General features: G+C 46.6%; 1 protein-coding gene across 9 annotated transcripts in view; it reads right to left on the bottom strand.

The window, feature by feature from the left end:
* The window catches only part of TENM4 (teneurin transmembrane protein 4), a 2,454,724-nt gene that overhangs the window by 268,485 nt on the left and 2,158,636 nt on the right, over positions 1-27,603 (bottom strand). The window contains exon 6 of one of the 9 annotated variants that reach the window (XM_080687411.1): positions 15,231-15,440. The exons of the other annotated variants lie outside the window; for them this stretch is intronic. Coding sequence (XP_080543537.1) covers positions 15,231-15,440 — 210 coding nt within the window. The remainder of the gene's footprint in view (positions 1-15,230; positions 15,441-27,603) is intronic. 9 annotated transcript variants of the gene reach the window in all.

Here is a 27,603-nt window from a genome sequence, read left to right as displayed (position 1 = left end):
CAACAGTACAATGATTGAAATTTCTTTTGAGAGCCAAATTTTTAAACTTAAACTTCTTTTAACGCCACTTCTTCAAAATAGACTCGCCCAGGCCATGGTATTTTGTGGAAGAGCCACACTCAAGGGGCCAAAGAGCCGCATGTGTCTCGCGAGCCGCAGTTTGCCGACCACGGGGCTAGGCTGAGAGACAGCCTCAAAGGACGGGAATCACAGGGCATTTTCATCATCCGTCTGCAGGTCTGCAGGGCAGGGCTGTTGATGTCAGCTGGCTGCCCTTGGTCTGTCATTCCTCGTGCCTAAGAACAACATTTGAGGGACAGGCCTGGCTATCAGGAGTCTTCCTCGTCTCAGATTCAGTATGAATTGCAGCTTTGTTCATCGAATGCTTCATTTGCTAGGTGCTGGGCTAAGAGCTTTTCATAAAGGGTGCTGATTCCTCACTCACCTGCTGCGTTGGGTTACTACACCCTATTATACAGACCGAGCTACCGAGGCTCAGAATGGACAACTAACCTGCCTAGGTCACTGCCAGGAACTGGCATAGCTAGGATTTGAACATAGGCCTATGTGACTTCAAATCCTATCTCCCCACTGCGCACCCCCCTCCTCCAATACCAACACTTCTTAATAATAGAATAAAATAAATTTCTTTCCCTGTGGCTTTCCATGTAATTTCTCTTTTACTGAGAACTGCACTTTGGCTATCTATATATATAAAAGCCTAAGTGACAGTCCAACAGTCTGACTGTCCGACCGGTAGCTATGACACGCACTGACCACCAGGGGGCAGATGCTCAACGCAGGGGCTACTGAGCTGCAGTGACTTGGCAGCTGCGGTTTTTGGGTGACGCACCTGGAACCAGAAAGGAAGGAGACTGATTCCAGGGTGCGTCACTCGAGAACCGCCCTCTCGCAATCCAGGACCACTTGGGGGATGTCAGAGAGCTGGTTTTGGCCTGATCCCCGCAGGCCAGGCCGAGGGACCCCACCTGTGCATGAATCTGTGCACCGGGTCTCTAGTCTTTTAGATAAAAACAAGTAATTTTTTAAAAACTTTCCTACATGATCAAATAAAACAACTATTCTTTACAGATCTTGCTCACTTTGTGTACAGGCCCCATGCTCTCAATGCCCACACACTCACACAGGGCAACCCTGTGATACATATGACATATCAATAATCAAGAGACTGAAGCTCAGAGAGGAGAACCAACGTGCCCGAGGCCACACAGCTCCAGGGTTCAGACTCCCCAGCAGCAACAGAACCCTCCCAACCACAAAATGCAGGGGCTTCTGTGTTTGATTGGATTGTGGTCTGGTTGGAGGTGGGGCGTAGGATTGGGGTTGGGGTGGAGCTGGGAGCCGGGCCAAGGGCTGGAAAGACAGGAGACTGAAAAGGTTTTATTCCCAAACACTGCCTCCCTAGAAAACTTGAAACAGAAAGGTCTGCCTTTACAGTCCGGAGGAGTTTTTCATGTTTCAGCTCATGCTGAATTGTTTTATGCGTTAGCTATAAACCTCAGCAGAGGGGGTGTGGGGGCCAGGCTGGCCCAGCTTTAACTATGGCCGCCGCTGTAAAGCTCGGGTTACGAGGATCACTTCTGGTGCCAAGGCAGTTTAACAAGTATGAGTGCACATAATTCGTTCCAGTTGTCCTGTCTCAGCACAGAAGGGCTGTTTCTGGGGTGGGGCTCCGCACACTCCCGCCAATGTGGTTCCCATTACCGGCTCCAGGGCCTCGCTGAAGCCCACTCCACACCCAGGAAGGGCCTGTTTTATCACAACTGCTGACCTGTCATTTCTCTGCGGAGGTTCAGAGGGTTTCTACAGTCCGAGCTCTTGAAGAGGGGGAGGGTGGATCTTGCTAAAAAAAATAGGACCACATCTCCTCCATGGCAGGAAACCTTTCCAAACACTAAGTTGCTCTTATCCAATCGCTCTCCAACTTAAGAAAAATTCCCCCCTTAAACTGATGAACAAAAAGATAGTTACAGAGGCAGTAAAGCATCAAACAGACTGTCAAATTACAGTGGTAAGGTTAGGGAGAGGTGGGGGAAATAAGAGATCAACTGAAGGACTTATATGCATGTATATAAGAGTAACCAACGGATGCAAAACATTGGGGGGTGAGGGCATGTATGGGAGTGGGGTGGGGGTGGGGGGCAATGGTAAGATATGTACACATATAATACCTTAATAAAAATTTGAAAAAAAAAAAAAAAAAAAAAAAAAGAAAAATTCCCCCCACTTTATATTCTGAAAGCTTTCAAACCAACGAAAGAGTAGTACAAAAACACACCCACATACTCTTCACCTAAATCTGTCCATTGTTAATATGCTGGCTTTCTCTCTCTATATATAAATTTTTTTTCTGACCATCTGAAACATCATTGCAGACACCAAGCCACTTTGTTTACATCAGTGGGCATTTTCTAAGAGTAAGGACAGGCTGCCATTAAACCCCAATATCATGACCACAACTAAGAAAAGGAACAATTCTTCCATAATATCACCTAACATACACCATATTTAAAAATCTCCATTTTTCTCAAAATGTATCTTCTTTATAGTCTTTAAAAACACACCTTAGAATCTAATAAAAATTCAAGTGTTACATTTGACTGTTATTTATTTATTTATTTATTTATTTTTTAGTCTCTTTTAGTCTAGAAAAGCCTCCTATCCACACCAAGGCTCCCAATTTCTTTCTCTTTTTTTGTTGTTGTTTTTCATGATCCTACAGTCCAGTTGCCCCATAGATGGTCTTATAATCTGGATGTGTCTGATTGTTCTTTCATGATTAGATTCAGGTAAAATATTCTTGACAAGCACATCTCGTGTGTGATGGAATGTACTTCTCATTTGACTACTATTTGATTACTTGCTAAGGTGATGACTGAGTCCTGACCTCCTCACTGTAAAGGGACCTTTATCCCATTGTAATTAGCAAACAATCCGTGGCACAAAGTCCATCCAACCACTTAGACTCAGTTATCTAAATCATGTCTCTCCTCTCTCATCTTCCCTCCATCCTCCTCTGATTTTTGCCTCTAGACCCTGAAAATGTCCTTGCCAAGGTCACCAGTGGTCACCTAGATACCAGTGTCAGTGGCCTCTTTCCCTTTCCACATATGCACTCTCGAGTCCCCAAGACTCGAGGGCAGGATCTTTGTCTTATTCCTGTCAGTACTCCATGGCCTGTCTCAGTGTTTGGCACACAGTGGGTGCCCAATAAATCTTTGTAGGATGAATGAATGAATACACACACTGAAAGAAAGTCGGAATTGGGAATCCAGCCCTGCCACTCTTCATACAATGCAAAGCTTGATGTAAATTGGCGGTTTTCACACTTTGAAAAAAATGTTTAATATTCAGAGTGTTCTTTAAACAGGTTATTACTCAGAAGCAAATGCAGGAAACCAACCGAAGGAAGCTGCTTTGGCTGAAGCAGGTGGTGAAAGCCACATGGTGTGCCTCACGTAGAGAGGGGGCTTGGGGAGGTCAGAGAGGTTTGAGGAGGAGGGTCCAGGGTAAATTCTGATGGGTCCTGCCTGCCAGTTTAAGAAGTGTGAGCTGTAATCTGTAGGGTTAGGTTCCGATAGTGAAAGGTGAAGGTGGGAAATCAGCCTGGCCACTGGAACCCAATGCATTTGGGGAGGGCAGAAAGCAAGCTAGGAAAGCACATTGCAATGTGGGGTACAGGGTCACCCGGGAAGTCAGGATTTAACCCTTGTCCCTCTCAATCTCGGTTTCCGCCTCTGAAGTCCTTTGTCATCCTAATCCTCTTTGAGTCTTTCTCCCCCATTAATCCAAGTGTTTCTTCCTGCTGGGCGGGAGCCACACATCACTAGATGAAGAGCAGGGTTACTGCTGAGTGGAAGGGGCAGGGGCCTCCCAGGCTCTGAGGGGCTTCGGCCATTTGCTGAGTGATTCGGTGACCTGAGAAGCCTGTCCATTGTCCGGGCTTTAAAGGGCCACTGCCCCTTACTATTAACCCACCTCAGGACAAAGACCATCACCAGCTCAGACAAATAAGCTGCTTAGCCAGGCCTCATGCATCATCTTGTCACCCACACAGGGACCCAACAGGGGCATCTTAAAAGAGTGAGGAGCCAGAGTGCAACTCAGCGGTTTCCATTCAGGGGGATTCTGGCTAGGGGCCGAGGACTGCGGCAGGAGGGTTGGGGTGCTGGTGAAAGAAATCTCTGATCTGCTGGGGAGGTTCCCTGAGACCTTCTGCTTCCTGAGGATTGTCAAGAAAGGGGGAATGATGGCTGTTAGAGGAGAGAAGGGGGCCTGGTGGGGTGAGAGGAGGAGGGGGCCAAGCATACCTGGGATGCAAAATGTCACTTATATCTTGTGATCTTGGCCAAGTTACTGTACCTTTCTGAGACTCAGTTTGGTAAAACAATAAACAAATGAACAAAAAAACCAATGATAACAATAACAGTGGTTGCCATTTAAGACTTTATACCCACCAGATCTTTGCTAAGCACTTCTCATACATAATTTCACATTGAACTCGAACAACATCTATGAGGTCGTTGTTATTATTACCTCTATTTTACACATGAGGAAAAATGGAAACTCAGAGGTTAAATCATTTGCTAAGGATCTCAGCCAGTAGCGAGGAAGCCAAAATTCAAGTCTACCCGCTTAACTCTTCTGCTCTAGAGACCACCTGCCTACAGTTCAGTGGGAACGGTGTGGCACCGGGCCCAGCACCTGGCGCCCTGTAGGTGCCCAGTGATGGAATCTGCTTGTCTATTGCACAATCCAAGGTGTACCAGGCCCTCGTGGGTTCCTGGGGCTCTCCCCACCACCTCGGACCCCTCTCAATAAGCTCTGAAATGAGTGGGACACTGAGCAGCAAGCAAGCCTATCCGTGGGCCCCAATGCTCCCTCCATCTCCCACCTTGAACCACAGGAAAAGTGAGACTTCTGAACAGGCTGCCCCCTGAGAGTGGGAGGAGGCAGAGTGGAGCAGGGCTTGTGTAATATTAGCTGTTTCTGCCTTTCTTTTTAAATATATTTTTATTGATTTCAGAGAGGAAGGGAGAGGAAGAGAGAGAGAGAAACGTCAATGATGAGAGAGAATCATTGATTGGCTTGCCCTTGCACTCCCCACACTGGGGACTGGTCCTGCAACCTGGGCCTATGCCCTGGCCCAGAATTGAACCGTGACCTCCTGAATTATAGGTCGAAGCTCAACCACTGAGCCATGCCAGCCAGGCACTAGCTATTTCTTCATAGAGAGGAAGACAGCCTTGCCTTCCACCATGCCCCTGTGGCAGCAGCTCCTGGGGTTCCCTTCACTTGCCCCCTGTGCACATGGCCACACATGGAGGGCACCGCTGACTGCTGATCAGAACTTGACAGCAAAGAACCCTACACAAAGCACACACTTGAAAAACATCTGCTAAATGAATGTTTTGGAAATAAATGCTGCAAAGCCCCATGTTAGGCTGAGAGAATCTGGTTGCACACAAATACATGACATGCAAAGTATGAACATCTAGGCTTCTCCTTATACCAGAGATGCTGCCTTCACCTGCTCGGGCTGCCATCAAGAAGTACCATAGACTGGGTGGTTCAAGCAACAGGCATTCATTCCCCATAGTTCTGGAGTCTGGGAGGACAAGTTCAAGGTCCCAGCAGGGTTTGGCTGCTGGTGAGAGCTCTCTTCCTGGCCTGGCTTGCAGATGACCACCTTCCTGCTGTGTCCCATGGCAGACAGCAAGTGAGCTCTGGGGTCCCTTCCTCTCTTATAAGGACACCGGTTTCTTCAGACCAGGGTTCCACCCATGATTTCTATGACCTTAATCACCTCTTGAAAGGATCTATCTCCAATACAGTCACATGGGGGTTAGTGCTTCAACATACGACTTTTGGGAGGCCACGGTTCAGTCCATAGCAGCCCTACAGACCATGAAACTACAGCCCACTCCGGACAGAGCCTGACAGTGCAAGCACGCCTGTGCTCCTCGGGGAGTTATCCTCTTTCTCCGGAAGGGTCCCCACAACCTCCCATTTTGCAGTAGCCTTGGCAGCCCCCACCCTGGTGGCACTCGCCTGCCTTGTTCCCCTCCTGGATTCCTGCATTTGGGTAGAGCTGTTTAGGTGTCTGTCTCCCCAAAAGTGCACAGGTGAGAGAAGGGCCTTCCGTTCTCCATGGGCCCTGGCACACGGTATGTCTTTAATAAAAATGTGCTGAACTGAACTGGTTCTAAAGGATAAACAAGCTTCATCTCTTCCCATATCACTCCGGATCAGAAAGACCTTTCCCTGTTCTCACTCTAAATCAATAAGATTTCATTGTGTTCACAAGCCTTTGCTCCCAGGTATTCCCACAGGCCCTGCTTTGGGTGTGGGGAATGACCTCTGTCCCCTCATGAACGGTGTCAGTTTGCTGTGGCCATAGCTCCTAGCGGGGGTACAACAGTAAGAAGCAGCAAGAGAGGGTGGGAGGGTGTCTGTGCAGAAGGGCTTTGGCAGCCCTGCTGAGGATGTAGGGCCTGAGCCCGCCAGCAGTGGGAATCCTGCAGGGAGTCACCCGCAGGCAGCAGGGTGGGCATCTGGGCTTTGGAAGGATCACCCTGGGACCGGGTGAGGATGGAGTCAAGGGAGAGGCGGGAGGCAGGGAGGCCAGCAAGGAGAGAAGCCTGGTAGGAAACCCTTTGGTTAAGGGGAGCAGGCTTGTACAAAACCAGTTAATAGGTAAGTATCAGCTCAACGTCCATTTGACCAACGTCCATTTTACCAATCAGCTCATTCTCAGGATGACAGCAGCAAGAGATCACAGCCTATGTTGTGATCAGGTAACCTCCTCGCCAACTAAAAACACACCCCATTCTCTGCCAAAGATTAGAGGGGAGACCAGTAAACATTGAGCCCCCATTCTAATCTCAGTGTCTTAGATGTTACTCCATCACACCTTTGAAACAACCCCAGACTTTATCTCTCATATTTCAGAGGGCGACCCTGGCGAGAGGTGAGCTCAGCTGAGGTCATCCAGCTAGTGGGGAGGGGAACCTGGTTCACATGGGGTGCATGTTCCCCCACCCCCAGCCTCCATGGCAGCGAAAGAGGGGTTTCTGGAAGTGCAAATATACGTATTATTGTTCTTAGCCTGGCAGCAGCTTCCTGGAGTTATTTATAGAAATATGATCCCTTCAGGAGAGCGGGAGTGAAGCCTAAATGAATTACCAGTCATTTTCCTCTCCTTTCAACTCTGGGGGGAAGGCCAGCTGACCAGAAGGAAAAGGCATCACTGGGGTCTCCTCTTGGGGAACTGTGGGGAATGGAAGCAAGGCAGAGCCCCGGGCCCAGTTTCCAAGACCCCCTGCTGTGTTTGTTTAGCTGCTGCCTTGGCTGGAGCTCTGATCCTAAATTTCTGGGAATCACTAGGAAAGGGGAGGGGTTAAAGATCGGGGCTCCAATACGAAGCTGTTAACTGTTGTACTTTCTCCAAGCCTGGATGGTGGGAGTATAGGCATCTGCCTTCCTTCCAGAGATACCTGTCCAAAACCTTTGGGTTCCAGAAGAAGAATAAGGAAACTAACACTCCTAGTGCACCTATTTTGTCACAATTGCTATGTTAGAAGTCTTACCCACTTTTTCTCATTTACGCAACAATTTTGCGAAACACTATTAAAACCAATACCCATTTTACAGAGGGGGAAACTGAGACCCTGAGAGTTAAGTACCTTGCTCCTGGCCACACAGCACAGCAAAGACCTGCAGACCTCCGTAACCTAGCTTCCCCCATGGCTCCACACTAAGCCGGCTCTGTTTTCCTTCTGACTTCAGTCCTTTTAGGCCTTTTAAAGCAGAGGGCGTGGTTTTTCTTAGTTGTTTAATCTCAAACACCTAAATAAATAATGCAGTTCAGAGGGAGAAGGAGGAGGGGAGACAGGAGAGGAAGGGGAGGGAAGAAGAGAAAGCCACATGGTTTCCTGGTCCAAACTGGGAGCCATTAAGCAGTAATGGGGGATCCAGCTGAGCTCAAAGCACCCAGCTCAGCCCTGATGACAGGGGCAGAGGGCAGGGGGCTGCAAAGAGGAAGGTGGGAACAGATACTCAGAAAAGACTACACTAAGGAAAGGAGAGAAGGGTAGGTTCTGGGAGAGGCAAGAGATGTTTATTCTCAAGGTGAGCAGCCTGGGGGCAGGGGGGACATTAAAAGACTAGAAGGAGCTCTAGCTAAAGCCACAGAGCTGTCCATCCTAGGCACGTGATTTGGGGTGGCATATATGTGAACAGACATGAAATCACACTGAATCACGTGCAGGATAGCTACCATTTCTCCAGCCCTTTTGATGATGTGGAGGAGGAGCAAGTCTCAGTTTGGTGCTAGTGTGTTTTTAACACCTAACACTCCCCAAAGTCCCCATTTAACAAAGAGAAGCAAGTCTCTGCTCAGTGTCCTTGAGCAGGCATTATCTCACCAGAATGTGACAACCAGCTTTGGCTCTCGTTGTATTTATTTTTACAGCTACTATTTACGGCAAGTGAATTGCAGCAGTAATACACAATTTCCTTGAAAAATAAATTCATTTAGGTTAAAAAAAAAAGTTTGAGAAAGGAGGCCGTTTAAAGGGAAGTAAATAGCCGTGTGGATGGACAGGCTGACGGTGACACCCAAAGGAATAAGCCTGGTGAAATGTTGATCTGATTTTGTTTTCTCAGTGTCCAGAGGGAAAAGCTAGGGGACCAGAGGGCAAGGCTCTGGCAAGGTCACAGGGCCTGTGAGAGGCAGAGCTGGGCTGGCCCAGGAGCCAGGTCTGCTGCCCCAGGCTGGCAGGTTTCCAGGCCAGCTCAGGCTTGGGGGGTGAGGTCTCCTCCCCAGGTGAGGTTTATAACCCCAGCACTGGTGTGGATGGCGGCCACCTTGCAGGTTGGACTGACCTGCTTCTCGGCTGTGTGGCCAAAGGGGCAGCTCCATGCCAAGCTGCTCGCCTCTCTCACTTTGCCTGTTCCCTCCATACAGCAGTCTCACAATACTCCACACTTGGCCAACCTCGTGGCGCTACGCTGGGGATCCACAGAGATGACGGAACGTGCCCTGGGAATGCGAGGGCTGTGCGAATGTTAGTTACACTAACCTCCCAAACTCTCCTTGGCCTCCTTCCAGGCGCCTCTTCAACAGTCTGGGCCCTGAAGTGTCAGGAGATGCTTTAAGATGTCGTCTGGTGTCACAGGGCACCTTGGAGCAGGCCACTGACATTTCAGCGGGATACAAACCAGGCTCAGTTTCCAGATGGAAAAACCCGGACACAGGGCTAATGTGCCTTCCTCTGGGGGTGGTCTAGGAATTCCTAGATCCAATCAAGCCATACACCAAAAAGGTTATTTTTGTACCTTTTAATGCCATGGTATTTGGGGGAAATTAGTGGAAAAGGAGTTGCAAAGAGTCTACCATTGTGTCATGTGAGTGACTAATTAGAAGGCCCTGTTTCTCCCAGGCCTTTCGATTACATTAATTCAAAATGTGACCTGTTTACTTTGCAAGGTCAGGAAGAAGCCTTACCTCCTAGAAAGCCAATGTGGCAATTAAACTAGAGTCACCAGAGTTTGCCTGAGGTAATGTATGAAAAAGCCTGTGTAAACTGTACCAAAATAGAAATGAATGCTGTGTGGTTGCCCCCAGTTATGGGGACATCATCTCCTGTCCGTGGTGGGAGGCCACAGGTGAGGGAGGTACCTGGTAAGATAGAAAGGGCACTGGAGTCTGGGGCTCTGCTTTGCATCTAGGCTCTGCACTTGGGTAAATGGCACCATCTCTGGGAGTCCCCCAGTTCTATCATGTGTGTGGCTCATTGCACTCTTCCTGGGAGTGTGGTTGTGTGGGAGGGGCTGATGAAAAGGAAGAAGAGAGGAAATCAACTATTTTTTTTTTTAGTTTTGATTTTAGCACCTACAGGTGCTCAGCACTAAAGATACAGCTGTGGACAAAGCCGACCTTAAGGAACTTGCAGTTGAATGAGGAAACCAGACCTGGGAATAATCAGGTCTCCAGACTCGTTGGGGGGAGTCTGTCCAGAAGACAGCAGGGTGTCAAAGGAAGAGGGTCTATATACCCTCGGAGGCTGTGGGGAAAGGTTCCTTAGGAGCTCAGAGCTGCTGAGTTCTAAACGTTGGAGAGTTAAGTACTTGGCCTTTACTCTCCTGAATTCCCAGGCCTGTGACCAGCCAGCCTGCTGCCACTGGCCCCCGACCTCCCAGGTCTACAGCAGAGGGCACTTGGCCTTTCCAAACAGTCTTAATGGATAAACAGCAAGCGCTTCTATACAGATTCCCAGTTAGCGACTTGCATCTGTATCATGCTCTCTAGTTGTCAAGTTACCTAGTTATCTCTATAACGGGGAGCAAGTTACTACACTGTTCTGTGTTGTGACATTGCCCATTTTTAAGAAGCACAATTCATGATCACCATCCATTAGCTACCATTCCAAACCTCTAAGACTGGAATTTTTATCAAAACTCTTTTGGTGGCAAAACCTGACCTTTACTGACATGAGGCTCAGAGCCTTATGCTTCAATGCAGAAATATTAATGTTTGACTCTCACGGTTCATCCCAGCACCTTAGGGACATCAGGAAGAGTACAATATATGGAATCTATTTTCTTTCTTATATCAGAACACTTCCGATTTCTGAAAAGTTTCACTGAAGGGATTCCTACCCCATAAATTAGGTATCTATTTTATAGAGTCTCTTTGCTTAGAATGCCCTTCATCCCTCATGTGTCTAGAAAACACCCACAAATGCTTCAAATGCCACCATGAATGAATGAATAAAGGGAAAGAAATCAGGTGTTTTTATTGGTTTGTTTGCTGTTGCTACTAGGATTTAGGTGTTTCCCTACATAGCTGGTATAAGAATTTATTGATTACCAGGAGTCTTTTGATGTAAGAGAGTTGAGAGAAGTGAACAAAATTGCCTGAAAACTTCACACACCCTAGTTAGGTCATTTACTCTTAGAACTCAGGAAACACTCAGACCCACATACCTGCAGCTGGCATGCAACACGGAAACAGGGTCCATGAAATTCACAGTGAAAGGAGACAAAAACCTCGCTGGACCTCAACAGCAAGAAAAAGGCACAGTTTTGCCTTCTGACTTCACAAACTGACTTAAAAGAACCCTAGCCGACACCCCCAGGGGAATCTCAATTGGTTCTAAATTAAGTTGAATTTTCTGTTTTAAGAGCTCACTTTTTGGAGGCAGCTTGCATGCATAGCAGTGTTTCCCATCTAGAAAGAAAAATAAACACTCCTCCATTGGATTGGAAGTCAAAACAGTAAGCCCAGAAGCTTAAGACCCGAGAAAGTCAATGAAACTGCCAACAACAGTGGTGAACAGTGTGACCAGCCTGAGAAATCCAATCCGTAATGCAAGGCAGGAAGAGCCAGTGCCAGGAGGAAGAGGTGTGGACAGCTCAGCATCCAGGCCCGGGCTCTCACGAAGCAGCATCAAAATGAGGAGTCTAAGTCCTCTGGTCTGATTTGAAACTCCTACAGTACTCACACAAACACAATGCAACAATTCCACACTATGGTATCAGACTGATCTGGGGTTCAAATCTGGCTCTAGCACTCAGAAGCTGTGTGATGTAGGGGAAGTCACTTATCCTCTCTGGACCTCTATTGCTTTAATGAGACTAAAAATGGCTATGTTACAAGGTAAATGGAAAGTTTAATTAGATTCAATGAGCTAAAACACCTCTGACATAGTGTGTCATAATGGTTTGTGAGGTGAGTAATACGAATCCAACAACTTGGAATTTTTTTTTAAATCAACTTTTTGGTTTTCTGGTGGGATTCCTCTTATCTTCTCCAGCCTCCTACTAAGGAGAAGGCATAGAAATAATAGGATCTGGCACTAGAAACAAAACAAAACAAATTTTAAAAAGGAAAAAAAATAAATACAAAAAATAGGAGTTCTGGACTCAAACAGGCTTGGGTTTGAATCTTTGCCATGCCCCTTAAGTTAAGACAACGGAGATAGGAACAAGAGAAGTGAAGATAAATGGAACCTCAAGTAAGATAATGTATACAAAGAAAAGACACACAGAAGGTGCTGATTACATATAAATTCTCCACCCACCCCTCCCTCACCTAGGCTTTGGGACAGCTTTCTCTGAGCTATTTATTCCTGACCCTCTTCAATATTAACCCACACGCTTTTAAAGCTCCTTTCTTTTAGAGTTTGGATTAGAACAATTCACGGAACATTTAATATTTATTCTGAAAAGTTTCTGTGAGGTAGGGACAAATACCTACTTAATCCGAATCACTTCCTTAGCTTTTCAACTGTGACTAGTTGATATTTTAGGGAAATCTTTCTTTATATATATCAGTGATTTTGAGATGGTTATCTTTGGAGGTGGATTAGGATTTTGATGACAGAAAGAGCTACTTCCCCTGTTTTCTTTTCCGCAGGGACAATGAGGGGCTCTGTGATGCCCCACGTGTTCTCCTTGCACTTTACACGGGGATTTTAGCGGGCGGTTCTGAGGCCTCCCGGACCAGGGGTTTCAGCCTTGGGCTGGAGTTGACACAGCTGTAGGCAGAGGGCCTCTGGGGACCCACTGGAGAGCATAGCCCCAGCTTCTGGAAGGCTGGCTCCCAGAGGTCAGCCTTGCGTGCAGGGCGCTGAGTCAGCTCCCACCACAGGAAACCCATCATTTTCACCTTTCAGGGGCTGCCTTTGTCATTTAAAGTACATTCTGAATTAAGTCTCCTGGGGAGCAGGCCCCTCCAGGAACTAGAGCAATTGATCCGTTTAGTGTGGTCTCTAAAGCCTGAAATTAGTGGAAAAGGGTGGGGATGTGAATATAGGGAAGGGAGATAAGGACCCTTATCACCTTCAGCATTTTAAAACTCCACAGCAACCTTGAAAGGTTTTTCCATTTCACTTATGTAGCAACTGGTGACCTGAGAAGTTAGGTTTTTTGCCCAGGGTCACATGTCTGGGACCTGGTTTCAGAAGGTTTGATTCTATGGCTTTTGCTCTCTTGACTACAATGTGGTTCTCCCATAGTCTGTACTACTCGTTCGTTCGTTCATTCATTCATTCATTCATTCAGTTAACACTACATAAAAAGCATCTGTAAAGCCATGCTCCAAACTGTTAAAAGTGGTTATTTCTGAGAGGGAGGATTACAGGGGAATTTAACTTTTTACCTTTCTGTATTATTTGAATGATAAAAAGCATTGTTACTTTTATAATTGGTAAAAATAAAGACAATCCCTTTAAAATAATTATACAGTTTTTTTCATAAAAAAATTAAACGTTGCCCTATAAACCTTTATTGGATCCACTATGTAACAGGGCCCACTCATCTTCCTTGCTAGCACTGGGTACATGCCTGTCCCAGCTTATAGAAGGTTTGGGTTCAGAGACGGGAAGGTGGCAGGCAGGGTCCAGATGTGGGGTGAGACTCAATGGCACTCTTATGATCCACCATCCCCCCAGAGCAGCAGACCATTAAGGACCCAGACACTCCCTTCAGGCATGGGACACATTCATTCCCAAGCTTTAGAGTGGCACACTCGGAGCAAGGCCCCAGGGAAGAAATGCAATGTGTCTCCGGGTCCTCTGGGGAGCAGGAGCACAGAGGAGCATAATTGAGCAGAAATCTGTAAGCCAAAGTCCTCTCATCTTCCCTGAACTTCAGTAATGCTATAATGTCATCAATTTGCTGCAGAACTTGCAACAAAGTGATTGGTCTTGTTCAGTTAATTAGCAGAGAGATTAAGGACTTTAATCTCCTGCCTTTTACCTGCAAAGTTTATGTACTCAGAGATGAATAAAGAATATTCATTTTATATATATATAAACTTGGGGCGGGGGATATATATATATATATATATATATATATATATATATATATATAGTCCTTCCCCCGCCCCAAGCTTAAAAGGACTACTGGCAGGGACACCTCAGTCAGCACCACATAACACTCATAAAATCAGAATACCTTAGAGATTCCTCCATCATTGGCAACTGAGGAAACTGAGACCTAGAGAGGGACAGTGATTTGCCAAGGAAATGGCCAGTGAGCCACAGAGCTGGGACTGGAGCACAGGGTTCCTCTCTCCCAGTCCAGGGTTCCTATTTCTGTGCATAATTTAAAACATAAGTAGCTAAAAGGTGTAGAGGAGCAGTAACACCCAACCACCAAAAGGACAACACCTTTAGGGAGCACAGGGAAAAGGCCGTGAAGGATGGTTCGACTTTTGGTCAAAGAGAATGCTGGGCCTAATAATTTGTCAGAAGAGAACCGTCAAGGCCAAAGACCGCTCTGGTTTTCAAAGAGAGCAGAGGCTGTCCATCATCCCCCTCTTGGAGGCTTGGGTCCCTTACAAAGCATACTTATAAAGAAGTTGACCGGCCTCTGCTGGACACAGAGAGGGCAAGCACCTGGGCCCAAGTCACACAGCACCTGATCAGCTTCTGCTGGCTCCTGGTCAGCCTGGAGCTCTTCCACTGCCACCCCCCCCCCCCGCCCCCACATCTCCCTCACTGATTCTCCCCAAGAGAGCCATAGCAGTGCTTACAAGAAGAGTGCTTATTATGGGCATAGGGATGCTTACGCCCAGTGGCTCTCTCTGCAGCCAGCATTCAGCCCTGCAGCTGCTTAGAACGCCAGGGCCCTCTGTCTCTGGGCAGTGGGAAACTCGAAAACTTTCAAAGCCAGCACTAGAATCCAGGTAGTGTCCTCTCTCACTTTCCCATGGTTAACCCGGACACTCTAGCACTGGTTTCTTAGGCAGGGTTGTGAGGAGGATTCAATGAAGCAACAAGTGGCAGGGCTGGCACAGTCCCTGGCACACAGCAGGTAGCCAACTGGTGCTGTTTTAGTTTTAACCTTTCCTTCTTTTTCCCTGTCCATCTTTGTATTTTTGTTTGCCTCTGTCTCTACCTGATGTTTCTGTCTCCTTGTGCCTGTCCGTGCATATCTGTCCATGCAGCTCTGTCTACCCGACAACTGTCATGAGGGTGGGGACAGCAGCCTCCGAACCCACGCACACCCAGCAGCACGCAGTGGGGCAGGAGCTGGGCTGCCTGAACCTTGGAGCCGCACCAGGCCCCCCAACAACCCCGAGCGCCCCATGCACCAGGCCCTTCCGCCCCTGCAGGCTGCCAAAGCAGGCACATTAATCAGCATCACCAACGAAAGGGGGAAAAAACCCCCACAGAAGTTAGGAAGAAAGAGGGACTTACCGTTCGCTGCGACCCCCAGGCTGGCAGAGCCACTTTTAACTAAGAATGAATTAGGGACAAACTCTTCCTCAGAGTCTGAGTCCGGGGTTGGCTGGGCCACACCGTTGCCTAGCAACCGCCTCTGGCTCTCATTGGCCGGAGGGGAGGGGGGCGGGGAGGGGGACTGCTCAATAGGGGTTGATGAAGCTGATGAACAATGCAAGGGAGCACCTGCGAACCACAAAGACAAACACAGACAGAAAAAAATAATGAAAATTGGTTTTGAGGCACATGGGAAGGGGGAGCAAAATAAAACACGCATCAAGGGGAGGGGGGGCTCCCAACAGTGGACGATCTACTGCACACGTGGCCCTGGGGCGGGGCCGATGCCCCTGGGAAACAAAGTTGGTGCAAACTCCTTCTGGAGAGCAGGGGACTCCGAGCAGAGAAGTCTGCAAAGTTTGGAAAAGAGGGCACCCTCGAGAAAACAGGGGAGGCCCTTCCTGCTTTGCCTGTTCTCTAAGAAAGGCCTGAAAACCTGGGGTCTAGTCCTGCTGGCCTTGTTATCTAACAGCTGCCACCCCTCCCCGTCCCCCCCCTCCCCCCAGCCTCAGTGGCCTCACTGCAAGCTGGCCATTTTGTCACGTCACTGAACTGAAATGATGTTCTTATTAGTGGGATGTCAATCAGACATTCCTAAAACAGGTTCTGAGCTTCCTGACAGGTAGAGAGAGCCGGAGAGAATGATCCAGCAACGCTTCCTCCACAATGGCATTCTAGGACTTCAACAATCTATTGTTTTACTTTCCTAAGAATCTAACATGTTCAGATTCTTAGATCCTGGCACTCTCTGCAAACGCCTTGGGCGCAATAACTTGAGCAGTCCTTTTCACTTCTGTACCCCCAGAGTCTAGCATAGTGCCTGGCACACACTGGGCACTGAACATTTGCTGAATAGATGAATTCCAGGTGTCTAACGCACTAGGATCCTTACATTCTAACAGTCTCAGATAAAACAAGCCTATAGTTTTAGAACAGTAATATTCAGTAAGTTCCAGGATGCTCTAAGTCCCTATGTTTGACTCCAAGTTTCTAACATGCCGGGAGTCTATGCTTCTAAAACCCCAGCTTTCTATGGTTCTGTAAGCTCACTCCCAGCTCTTCAGAAGGAGAAGGTGAAGGCCCCAGGCCAGACCTTTGAGATCAGACAATTCACAGTCCTATCAGGGGCTGGCCTTTAGACGTGTGCAGTATATCGTCCACGCGGGAGGGACTAGAATAAGCACAGACACAGAAAAGTTTACAGTTAACAAGACATCGCATCCACATGACAGCAAGGGCTGCTCCTCGTCTCCCACCTTGACTGAGAGACGTTTTAAAACATAATCAGATCCATCCAATTTTGTGTGTGTGTTTTTTTTTTTTTTAAAGAGACTGAGTCTTAGAAAACTAAATGCAGCCCAGATATGTGAACATAAGATTTGGCAGGGCTCTCCAGGGGAGGAGGCACAGAGCTGATTATTGAAATAAAACAACAACAACAACAACAGAACGCTTTTTATGGTCTGTCCATCCAGAGAAGCTCACTCAGTCACAGTCACCAAATCCTGCAGGATTTTGCAGGCTCTGTGACTCTTATGTTAACCCCTGAGCCTAATCACGCATGCCATTTTATGGAGTTGCTGTGTGTACAGTTGGCTGGTTCATATTAGAAATTCAGTAAGAGCAATTGAGGCAGCAGTGATCGGTGAACACGGTACAACCTCTGTGTGACTCTCCTCTCTGGTTTCTTCACCTAAAAATCCGAGCTGTGATTCACCTCAAAATCATCCAAACTAGCGTTTCCAATTCACCGTGAGAGCGCCTTTCTGACGTGTCACTGTCAGCGTGTCTAGTTCTGACATCGTGTTTGCCCCACTGTATTTGTACTTACCTGTAGCTATCTTGCACATAATGGTATATGGCACATTTTTGGGGTACAGTACATTCTTGGAGTGGACTTTGGAGTTCAACAGAATTAGGGTTTGCATCGTGACCTAGCCTTCTTTTGACTCTATGTTCTTGGGAAAGTGACTTCCAGTTCTTCATTTGTAAGTTGGGCACCCACCCCCCTTTATACAGGTGGCGTGAGGATTACAGATACTAAATCTGAGCACACGGTATGCATGAGAAAACGAGAACCCAGGGTGAGTCCTCACCAAGTATTTAATAAGTTGAATGAAACCATCCTATGAAGAAACCCATTCATGATTGGTCCCAGTTTTGGGAAGAATTTTTTTGACCAGGCTGTATATATTAAGTAAATATACTTTCATTTCTTCATCTTGTATTAACCAGAGACATCTTACAGTCTCAATCAGAGCTTCTGATGAGCCTGAGATAATCAGCACCACGCCACGCGGAGTTGTTGGAATTCAGACACAAGTTAAGAAATGTGATATGTTGTTCCAGGGTATTTGTTACAGCCTCTTCCTGAGGAAATCTGTCAAACTTTATGAGATAAATAGTTCCAGAACTAAGTAAATTGTTCCATTACAAACTTCAGAGACCCTGGGCCAAGGGCAGCACAGTGCTCTCCCAGCCCCATGCCTGTTTCTTCTCCCTTCCACCCGATCACCTCAAAATTGTCTAAGCCAGTGCCCCTCAATCCCTTCAGGCCTCTGGGGTTGCTCTGATTATTCCTAACCTAACACCCAAAGCACCCAACCAGTGCCAGGCCCACGATCACTCATGCGGTTTCTGTGAAGTACAGTGTTATTAGAAACACGTTGATTCCCTCCCTCTTATTCATAAGCAGTTTGTAATTTAAGTGGCCCCAAGGGAGGGTGCACAGAACCTTGCTCCTGGGGTGCAAGAATATACTAGAAATATTTATTGTTTTATCTCATCCTTTTCTAATATTTAATTCTATGTTTTTTAATATATACTAGAGGCCCCATGCACAAAATTTGTGCACTCGGCGGGGGGCCAGGGGGAGTCCCTCAGCCCAGCCTGCACCCTCTTGCAGTCTGGGAGCCCTCAGAGGATGTCCAACTGTCAGTCCGACATCCTTAGCGCTGCCACGGAGGTGGGAGAGTCTCCCGCCACCACCACTGTGCTCGCTAGCCATGAGCCTGGCTTCTGGCTGAGCAGCGCTCCCCCTGTGGAAGTTCACTGACCACCAGGGGGCAGCTCCTGCATTGAGCATCTGCCCCTTGGTGGTCAGTGTGCATCATAGCAACTGGTTGTTCCACCGTTAGGTTGATTTGCATATTAGCCTTTTATTATATAGGATTATATATTAGTGCTCAAAATACATGTAGTAAAACGCATTGCTGTACCATTTTGGCATCTACAGAAGCAGGGCAGGGTTGTATTAAGAATATGGTCATGCCCAGCCAGTGTGGCTCAGTGGTTGAGTGTCATCGACCTATGAATCAGGAGGTCATGGTTCAATTCCTGGTCAGTCACATGCCCAGGTTGCAGGCTCAATCTCCAGGAGAGGTTGTGCAGGTGCAGCCAATCAATGATTCTCATCATCATTGATGTTTCTATCTCTCTCTCCCTTCCTTTCTGACATCAATGAAAAGATATATTTAAAAAAAGAATATGGTCGTATTAAGAGAGACTACATTTTAGTTTTGTTTAACTTACAAAGTTTTATTTTTGTATGTGCTAAATCTTAGGAACTGTGGACATTTGACTTTTAATTACACCACTTGCTAGCTCAGTACATGTGAGCTTGGGCAAGTTACTTCACCCTTGTGCCTCAATTTCCTCATCTATATAATGGAGACTAAAAAAAAAAAAAAAAAAAGAACACCTACTTCATAGGGTTGTGCTGAAGATGAAAGGAATTAAAACAGGTAACATGTCGTGAACAGTGTGGCAGCCAGTAAACACCTAATAAAGGTTAGATGTCACGATGTGTAAATATGTGTACATAAAGCGAGGGGCGTGGCTCTCTTCCTTTTTCCTTTTATATAAGTGCAGAGCATGATTGCAGAAGTATGGGAAACACTGCTTCATTCTCCACACATTTCCTAAACACCCACTGATTTGGCTAGAAGGTGAGAGTGATGCAAACTGTGAGAGACTCAGCCCCAAAGGAGCTGGTGGGTGGGGAGGGGTGTCAATCAGACCTCGGAACTTGGAGCAAGGCAGTGGTGTGACCTTTCAGAAGAGAAGACAGCCAGTGCAATGGGAGGACGGGAGGCAAGAGGCTCATTTCAACAGAAGGAACTAGATAGGACTTCTGGAGCCATAGAAGATTCCAATGGGAAGAGATGAAAAGGTGGGGGCATAAGCATCCATGGCGGAGGGACGAATACCCAGCATAAGGCTCTCAGCCTTCCCCTGGTATCCCCATCCTTCCCTCTCAAGTATCATGTGTTAATTACCAGTAACTTGTCACCAAGTCTACTGAGATACTAGTATGCCGGCCTGCTCTCACTTCCAGGAACTCACTGCTTCCTCTCTGCCCAAGTTTGCCAAGTTGCCCAATTTCAGGGCACCACGTACATTGAATGGCACCGCCTGGAGCACAACTACAAAGTTTTGTCCGAGTTTTTGCACATGCTGTTCCTTCTCCCCCAGCATTTCCTATCTGTGTCCCTTTTCTTCATTATTACCACCCTGTGTGTCTCATTAGCTCCCACTCATCCTTTGGGCTTAACCTCATGGTCACCTCCCGCAGGAAGGCTTCCCTGATGCCTTTCTGGGTGCTCCTACTCCCTGGACTTTCCCTGTTGCAACACCTCCCACACTGTCATGTTTACTTGTCTGTGTCTGCCCGTAGCCTGCCTGGCTCGCGCATTCCCATACTCCCCAGTGCCTAGCACAGTGACTGTACATAGAAAGGACTAGCACACAGGTACATAGAAAGCCCTAGTAAATATTGGCTAAGTGAAGAAAGGGAGGTAGGAAAGAAGGAGAGTACCTGGTTTATGGAACAATGAGAACAGTGAGAAATGAATCTCTGAATAGCAGGTTTAGGCCTTGGACACAAGGAGAAGGAAATCAGACCTTAACTGGGGAGTCATGGAAATTTTTAAGCAGAAAGATGACAAAACCCAGGGCTGTGCTTCAGAGGGATCTGCTCAGTCATCCGGGTCTCCTTTCTTATAGGCTCAGCTCAGCCAGGAAGTTAAAAGTCCACATGATCTGGGCTTGCTTTCTGGGTGGGGCTCAGATGCATGTTCCTATAGGCAAGTAAGGATGCCGGATGCCATGAGACTATGGACCTGGGGTTTAGGGTTGCCTTCCCATGCATCCTGGTATTATAGAATTTTCCACTGTGTCATGGTAAAAAGAGACAAGATGATTGAAATGAACCTCCTTATACCTCACCCCAACAACAACCAGAGAGGGGGGGCAGAGAAGGGTGGCGGGGAGCCATCCAAGTCTCTTGAGAGGTGGTTTCTGTGAGCCTGGCTCTAGCTTATAGTAGACAAGGATGGAAAAGAAAGCAACGAAGTGACAAGTGCAAACTCGCGTATGGTTGGGGTAGGACTGGAGTGGGTTGGGGACAAACCTGTGCAGAGCTCCTGTTGGAGGCCAGGAGCTGGCCAGGTGATTTACAAGATCTTTTCCTCACAACACACCTCTGGTGAGTGAAATTCATCCCCATTTTCAAGGTTAAAAAAAAAAAAAAAAAAGGAGGCTTAGCACAGTCAAGTAAGCTGTCCCAGGACCTGGGTAAGAACCCATGACTGCAATGCTGTTTCCACTGTGTGATGTGAACTAAGCTGATCAGCCCTGGTTTGGAGTGGAATAAGGGAGATTCCTGTCAATCCACTGAAACACATCTAAAGGGGAAAGACCACATACCCAGGGACCAAAGCCCAGTGTCACACTGGGGGTGCGACCTTGGCTAAGTCACTTTGCGTCTCAGCTATCTCCTTTGAAAAATGGAGTGCTGATACCCACTGCGAAGAGCTGCTGATGGATAGAGGATGCTATGCTTATGAGAACCCCAGCAGTCTCCTGGGAAGAGCTCAGCCAACAGTGATTCCGTCCGCCCTCCCTCCGCGGTAGGTCTTTCACATGAAGAACAGGGTGGTTTGGGGACTAAGCAAGTACAGATCTATAAGCCTGCCAGTGACACTTTGTGGAGGTCATAAAAAGAGGAAAAGTGTTAGGGTGGCCGCCGTGACATAGGAAAAGAACATATTAGGGAATCCTGAGATCTACCTTTGTCTGAACGGGTGGTAGCTTTCCTTGGCACCTGAAATGGAACCTCTAACCAGGGCAAGCTAATTCTCTGGGAAGAGCCAACGGCATGCTGGATCTGGGTATGTCTTTGGGATATGCCATTAGACTCAAGTGTGAAGGGCTAGGTGATGAGCAAGTTTATTACTCTGCCAAAGAAAGAAAGCCCTTAACAAAACGCACTTTTTAAAAAACACTTTTTCTCAGCAGTCCTGAGAAATCCATCTAAACACCCAAACGGAATGTTCTTGCCCGATATTAAACTCCACCTAGGCTACAGGACTGAAGATGCTGGCCTGCGTACACGGTGGGGGAGGCGAGTCCCCGTGGGTAAAACCAGAGCATAGCTGCGTGCTGCAGGAAGGGCACTTCCTTCCCCCGCAGTTCCCTGGGTTATTGGGAGGGCCTCCTCATACCTTTATACCTGCAGCCCTGCGTTTTAGAAGCCAGGATGTAAAATGCTTCCCACAATGCCCATTGCACAGTAATTACTCAATGAACGACGCCTAGAAAAACAAAAAAGAAACAGAACCCTTAGACCCACATCTCCACGGAACCCGGAGCGGAAGGGTTCATCTGCCTGTGAAAGCTGGCTGTGTTCCATCTCCTCAGTCTCCTTCCTAGAAACACGCCAGGCCCCTCACTGAAAGCCAAGTGCATTCCTCCTCTTCTCGGGAGCCAACTTCATGTCTATTTCCTCTTAACAGGGCAGCCCCTTGCATCATTGAATGAGTAAAACCTTAGTTCTGAACAGAGGATGGGACATTGAGGACAATGGGGGTCTCCTCCTGGTAGGAAGACTGGCGGCTGCCTGGAGGCCACGATCTCCGCTGTTGGGGTGCTTTTTTTAAAAACAAAATATTTTTATTGACTTTAGAGTGGAAGAGAGAGGGAGAGAGAGAAATATCAATGATGAGAATCATTGATTGGCTGCCTCCTGCATGCCCCACACTAGGGATTGAGCCTGAAACCCAGGCATGTTTCCTTGACCGGAATCGAACCCTGGACCCTTCAGTCCACAGGCTCCACGGAGCAAAACTGGCTAGGGCTGCTGGGGTGCTTTTGAAGCCCGTGAGTGATGATGGTCACATCTACTGCTTCAACCAGCCTCGCCTGCCCAACGGGGACCACAGACTGCTCACTCTGTGCCCTCACTTGGCTCAGAGTTCAGCTCAGCAAAGGTCTGCAGAACTGGTTCCCATAGTTGTCTGAAATGAATGGAAATCCATTGCTGCAAAACATTTCAAAGTGCTAGAAATCTGGAGCCAGAGAGCTAGAGGGATGGTACATTCTGGTTTGTCACTGCCAAGCCCCAGTTTACAAGTTAAGGATAACATGTAATTTATCCTGCATTACTGAGTAATAGTGTCCCACCTTTACTCTAAAAAGGTCCTGATTTAGATCACTAATTACATGGTCACATGTTTGGGACAGTATAGATTCAGCTCCACATCAGAGGCTGTATGGTCTGCTGCAAAGGCCAGGTCCGGGTGCAAGTCGGCAACACGCCATGGGATCACGGGCAAGTCCTCTGACCTTTCTGTGCCTTAATTGGCCCGTCGGGGAGTTAGACTAGAACATTCTAAGGCTCTTTTGTGTGGCCTAACCTTCTACAAGACAGGAGTAACAGTAGTCCACATCTCAAGGGGCTATTCTGAGGGAGACTATCGAAAAAATACAGGATAAGAATGATTTCAGTTACAATCGAAAGTCAGGCTCCTTCAGCATAGTAAATGCTCATAAAACATTTATCAAATGAATGGATTTGTATAAATGTATTGGAGAAAAGATCAGCTGAATAAAATCTTTAACAATGGTTATCACTGATATGGGCAACTTTCATTTTTTAAAAATATGCTCATCTGGCTTCAAATTTTTCTGCAATAACACATACAGTTCTTTTTATACTCTTTTTAAAAATATATATATTTTATTGATTTTTTACAGAGAGGAAGGGAAAGGGATAGAGAGTTAGAAACATTGATGAGAGAGAAACATCGATCAGCTGCCTCCTGCACGCCCCCTACTGGGGATGTGCCCGAAACCAAGGTACATGCCCTTGACTGGAATCAAACCTGGGACCCTTCACTCCACAGACCGACACTCTATCCACTGAGCCAAACTAGTTAGGGCCTTTTTATACTCTTAAAATTATTTTTTAAAACTTCAGGGGAAAATAAAATAATAAGTGTGAAAATATTTGGTAGTACTAAAATATATGTTGGTTTTAAATACAATTTATTTTCATTTTTTTCTTAAGAGAGAGAGAGGAAGGTAGAGAAAAATCGATTTGACTTGTTGTTCCACTTATTTATGCATTCATTGGTTCTTATATGTGTCCTGACATAGGACTGAATCCATAACCCTGGCATATCAGGATGTTGCTCTAACCAAGGTACCTGGCTGGGACCCAAACAAGATTTTATGTATTGATATTGGTAGTATAATTTGGTATAAACTGATTTTTAAAATGTGAAAACCTTTTAACTAAGCAATTCCACTTCTAGGAATTTACCCACGAACATAATCATGACTTCTCAAAGATTTACTTATAAGGATATTCATTACACTATCATTTGTAATAGTAAAAAGCAAAAAATAAAATTAAATGTTAAAAAGAAAAAAGATCCTTATGTTAAAAAGTGCTTAGTTATGTAAATTAAGGCACATCAGTACATGCCTTAATCTGTTAATATGCAGACATTCTAAGCCATGCTTGTAAAGAATGTTTAGGGACATGGAAAAATAGGATATAAAAAAAGCATGAGGCAAACTGTATAAAAGTAATTCTGATGCTGTTTAAATATGTGTGTGTGTGTGTGTGCAGCAAACTGTATAAAAATGTTAATACATGTTACCTTAGAGCAAGAGAATTATGAATGCATTTTATTTTTTCTTAATACTTCTCTATATGTTCTAATTTTTTTCAAGGAACAAGTATGATAATGAGATTAAAAGAAAACAATCCAAGTTATTAGAAGGAGAAGAAAACACACACACACACAGGAAGGCAGCAAAGACGACAGTGTCTGCTTTGGGTCGCTAATGGGGTGAGTCGGCAGAGCTGAAGCCTCCCGGGTCCGAATTTTCCAGCCTATTAAGTCCTGTGGCTCCTACTCCACAGGCTGGGCAGCTCCCACCAAGCCAGCCTCCTCTCTCCAGCAGTAGTTATTTCAGGAGCAGGTCTGGGGCCATCTGTCTCTGTGACTTACGCTGGGAAAATGGCCTCTGGAAACCTGGCCGCAGTAAATTTCTCAGGCTCAGCTCATTGGATCTCCAGCCCTCCCCCTTGCAGGGTTCCCAGGGCCGTGCTTGTTCTTGTTAAGCATCGACCAGGAGAGGAGCTCTGCTCGCACCTGCCGGCCCCGGAGGACCCGGTCCTGGTGCCCCTCCCCCCTCAAGATGGAGAAGAGAGCACCTTGGTCTCTCTGGTCTTCAAACAGGGGTGGCCTACCTGCCAGTCTACCACTTGGTACAGGGATATTAAATGAGGACATTCATGGATTTTTTTTGTAGGAACAGCTTTATTAAGATATAATTCACATACCATATATGTCACCCACTTAGAGCGTACTGCTCGATGGTTTTTAGTATACAGTGTGGGCAAAAGTAGGTTTACAGTTGCTCGTATGAAATATAATACAGTAATTCATAAATAATACAAGAATAAACTGTTTCTGGTATTCACAACTGTAAACCTACTTTTGCCCCTCCCTGTATTCTCAGAGGAGCGCAGCCATCACCACAATCAATTTTAAAATATTCTCATCACCCCTACCCAGAACCCCAAACTCATTAGCAGTCCCTCTCCATTTCCTTCTAACTCCCTTGTAGCCCAGGACAATCACTCATCTACTTCCTGTCTCTATGGATGTGCCTATTCTGAACATTTCCTATGAATGGAATCATATGTGATTTTGCGACTGGCTTCTTTCACTTTACATGATGTTTCAAGGTTTATCCAAGTTGTAACATGGGTCGGGACTTCATTTAATTGTCCAACAACATTTCATCTGAATAAGCTGCGACAAGCATGTGTGTGCAAGTTTTGCTAGGTGAACTGTTTTCATTTCTCTTTGGAATATACCTGGGAGTGCAATTGCAAGATCAGATGGTGACTCTGTTCAGCCTTTGGAGGAACTGTCAGACTGTGTTCCAGTGGTGGCACCAGTTTTCACTCTTGCCAGTAGTGTTTGAGAGTTTTAATTTCTCCAGATCTTTGCAACACTTTTTGCTGTCTGACTTTCGATTATAGCCATTGTAATGGACATAAAATGGCATCTCATTGTGGTTTTGAATGGCACTGCCTGATGGCTGAGAGTGCTGAGCATCTTCTCATGTGCTTATTGGCCATTTGTATATCTTCTTTGAGAAATGTCTAGTTCAGACCCTCATTTTGAAATTGAGTTGTCTTTTTGATTACTGAGTGTCAGGCATTGACTCGTTCATCAATTATTTATTGTGTGACTACCCTGCCCCAGGCACTGTTCTAAGCATCACTGACAGGCGAGATAGACTCCCCTGCCTGGGTACTGGACACTTAGAACTAACTGTGAAGGGGGCACAGTGTTATGGGTGAAGGAGACGAAAATGCATTATATGATGTGAGAGAGGCAGTGATGTTGGAAGGGGAATGCATGGTGAAGCAGGTATTGGGGGGTGAGGGAAAGGGAAATGACAGATCCATGGAGCTCAACTGTCACCTGCAATTTCAGGTTTCTCAAAGGTTCTTGTAACCTTTGCCAGGAGATGCCACCAAAGGGATTTAAGATGGTCCACTTGGGCCACCGGAGGCTCTAAGCGGGCCATGGGATATGGGGGAGAAGGAAGGCACAAGGCAAGCTGGATTACCTCTGCCTGTCAAAATCTGCCAGCGATGTGACCAAGGAGGGATGGACATTTATGGCAGGCCTAGAACAGCCTGCTGTCACAGAGCATTCTGTCCAGCAGGAAGTTCGCTTAAGAAATTGCTTCCAAAGAGCTGCTTTCAAAGACATTTATTACTTCCTGGCTTTAAATATGTATATATATATATTTCCCTCCTCCCACTCAATTTATGCAGCTGTAAAATTCCAGGCTCCAGGACAAAGGAAGACCACAACCTGATGGTCAAGTCCCATTTCTACTCAGGTCCTGGGGCATACTGGAGTACTAGGTACAGAGGCAAGAGATCGGGAGTTGTGGAGGAAACAGGACCAAGTTGCTGGAGGAGGCAAGGGAATTGAGATTAACTGGGTCCCTACTACACAGCCACCTTGTGGAGGGACTTTATATACCTCATCTCAATCAAGCTTCACCCCCCTGCAAAGGCATTGGGATCTCTCCGACTGGCAGATGCAGCATGCAAGGCTTACAGAGAGCCTGCTCAAGGGCACCCAGCTGGTGCTAGGCTGGGCCTTGTCCTGTTGGACCCTAAGCAGCCCTCATCTCACTTAAATAATCTGAATGAATAATAGTAAAAAACACAAGAATGTGCCTTTGTAAATTCCAGGGTTTGCTTCCCTGGAATTGAACCACGGGAGGGGGACAATACCGTTCAAAAAGCGAATCAACTTGCTCAAAGCCACAGAGCTAGTGATGGTGGACCTGGGATGCCACCCTAGGCCACCGGAGCCCACGGCTAGAGCACTTTGTAGAAACTCACTATGTATTTCATAGAGTCTTAAAGGGGAATGAAGGATTAGTGTATTCAATAAACAGGGGGAAAAACGAACCAGAAAAACACACACACATATAAAATAAAACCCGAGCTGTAGACTTCTTGTTTGTGCAGTTTTCTGGATATCTGTTTTATTTCAACAGGAAGGTTTTTGAAATAACAGAGAGCCTTGTGGTGTGAATGTAAGCACACACTGAGAGGTATTTCTTTACATTGTTTCCCCCCATAAACGCCCTGATTCTAGACAGCTTTCCCTCAACTCCCTCCCTGTGCCAAAGCCTCTGCTTCCATTAGATTTCTACAAAGCTTTCAGAAACTTTTTTCGGGAAAAGCACAAAAGCAGTAAGGGCTATGCTTTCCAGAAATTCCTGTGCTCTCACTCCAGGAAATTTTGAAAAACCAAGGAAAGCAATCTTAAAAAACCAATGAGGCACAGGGGACAGTGGGCAAGTGGAGAAAAGGCTGCTCAAATCTGCTGCCACGTGACAGCGTCTCCCACAGCCTGGATTTCCCCGGAGGAGGTGCCCAAAGCCTGGGGCCAGTTAG

Source organism: Plecotus auritus, assembly GCF_963455305.1.
Source record: "Plecotus auritus genome assembly, chromosome: 9".
In the NCBI taxonomy this organism is placed as follows: domain Eukaryota; kingdom Metazoa; phylum Chordata; class Mammalia; order Chiroptera; family Vespertilionidae; genus Plecotus; species Plecotus auritus.
The sequence above is the reverse complement of the archived record's forward strand: the minus strand, read 5'-3'. Positions and strand labels throughout refer to the sequence as shown.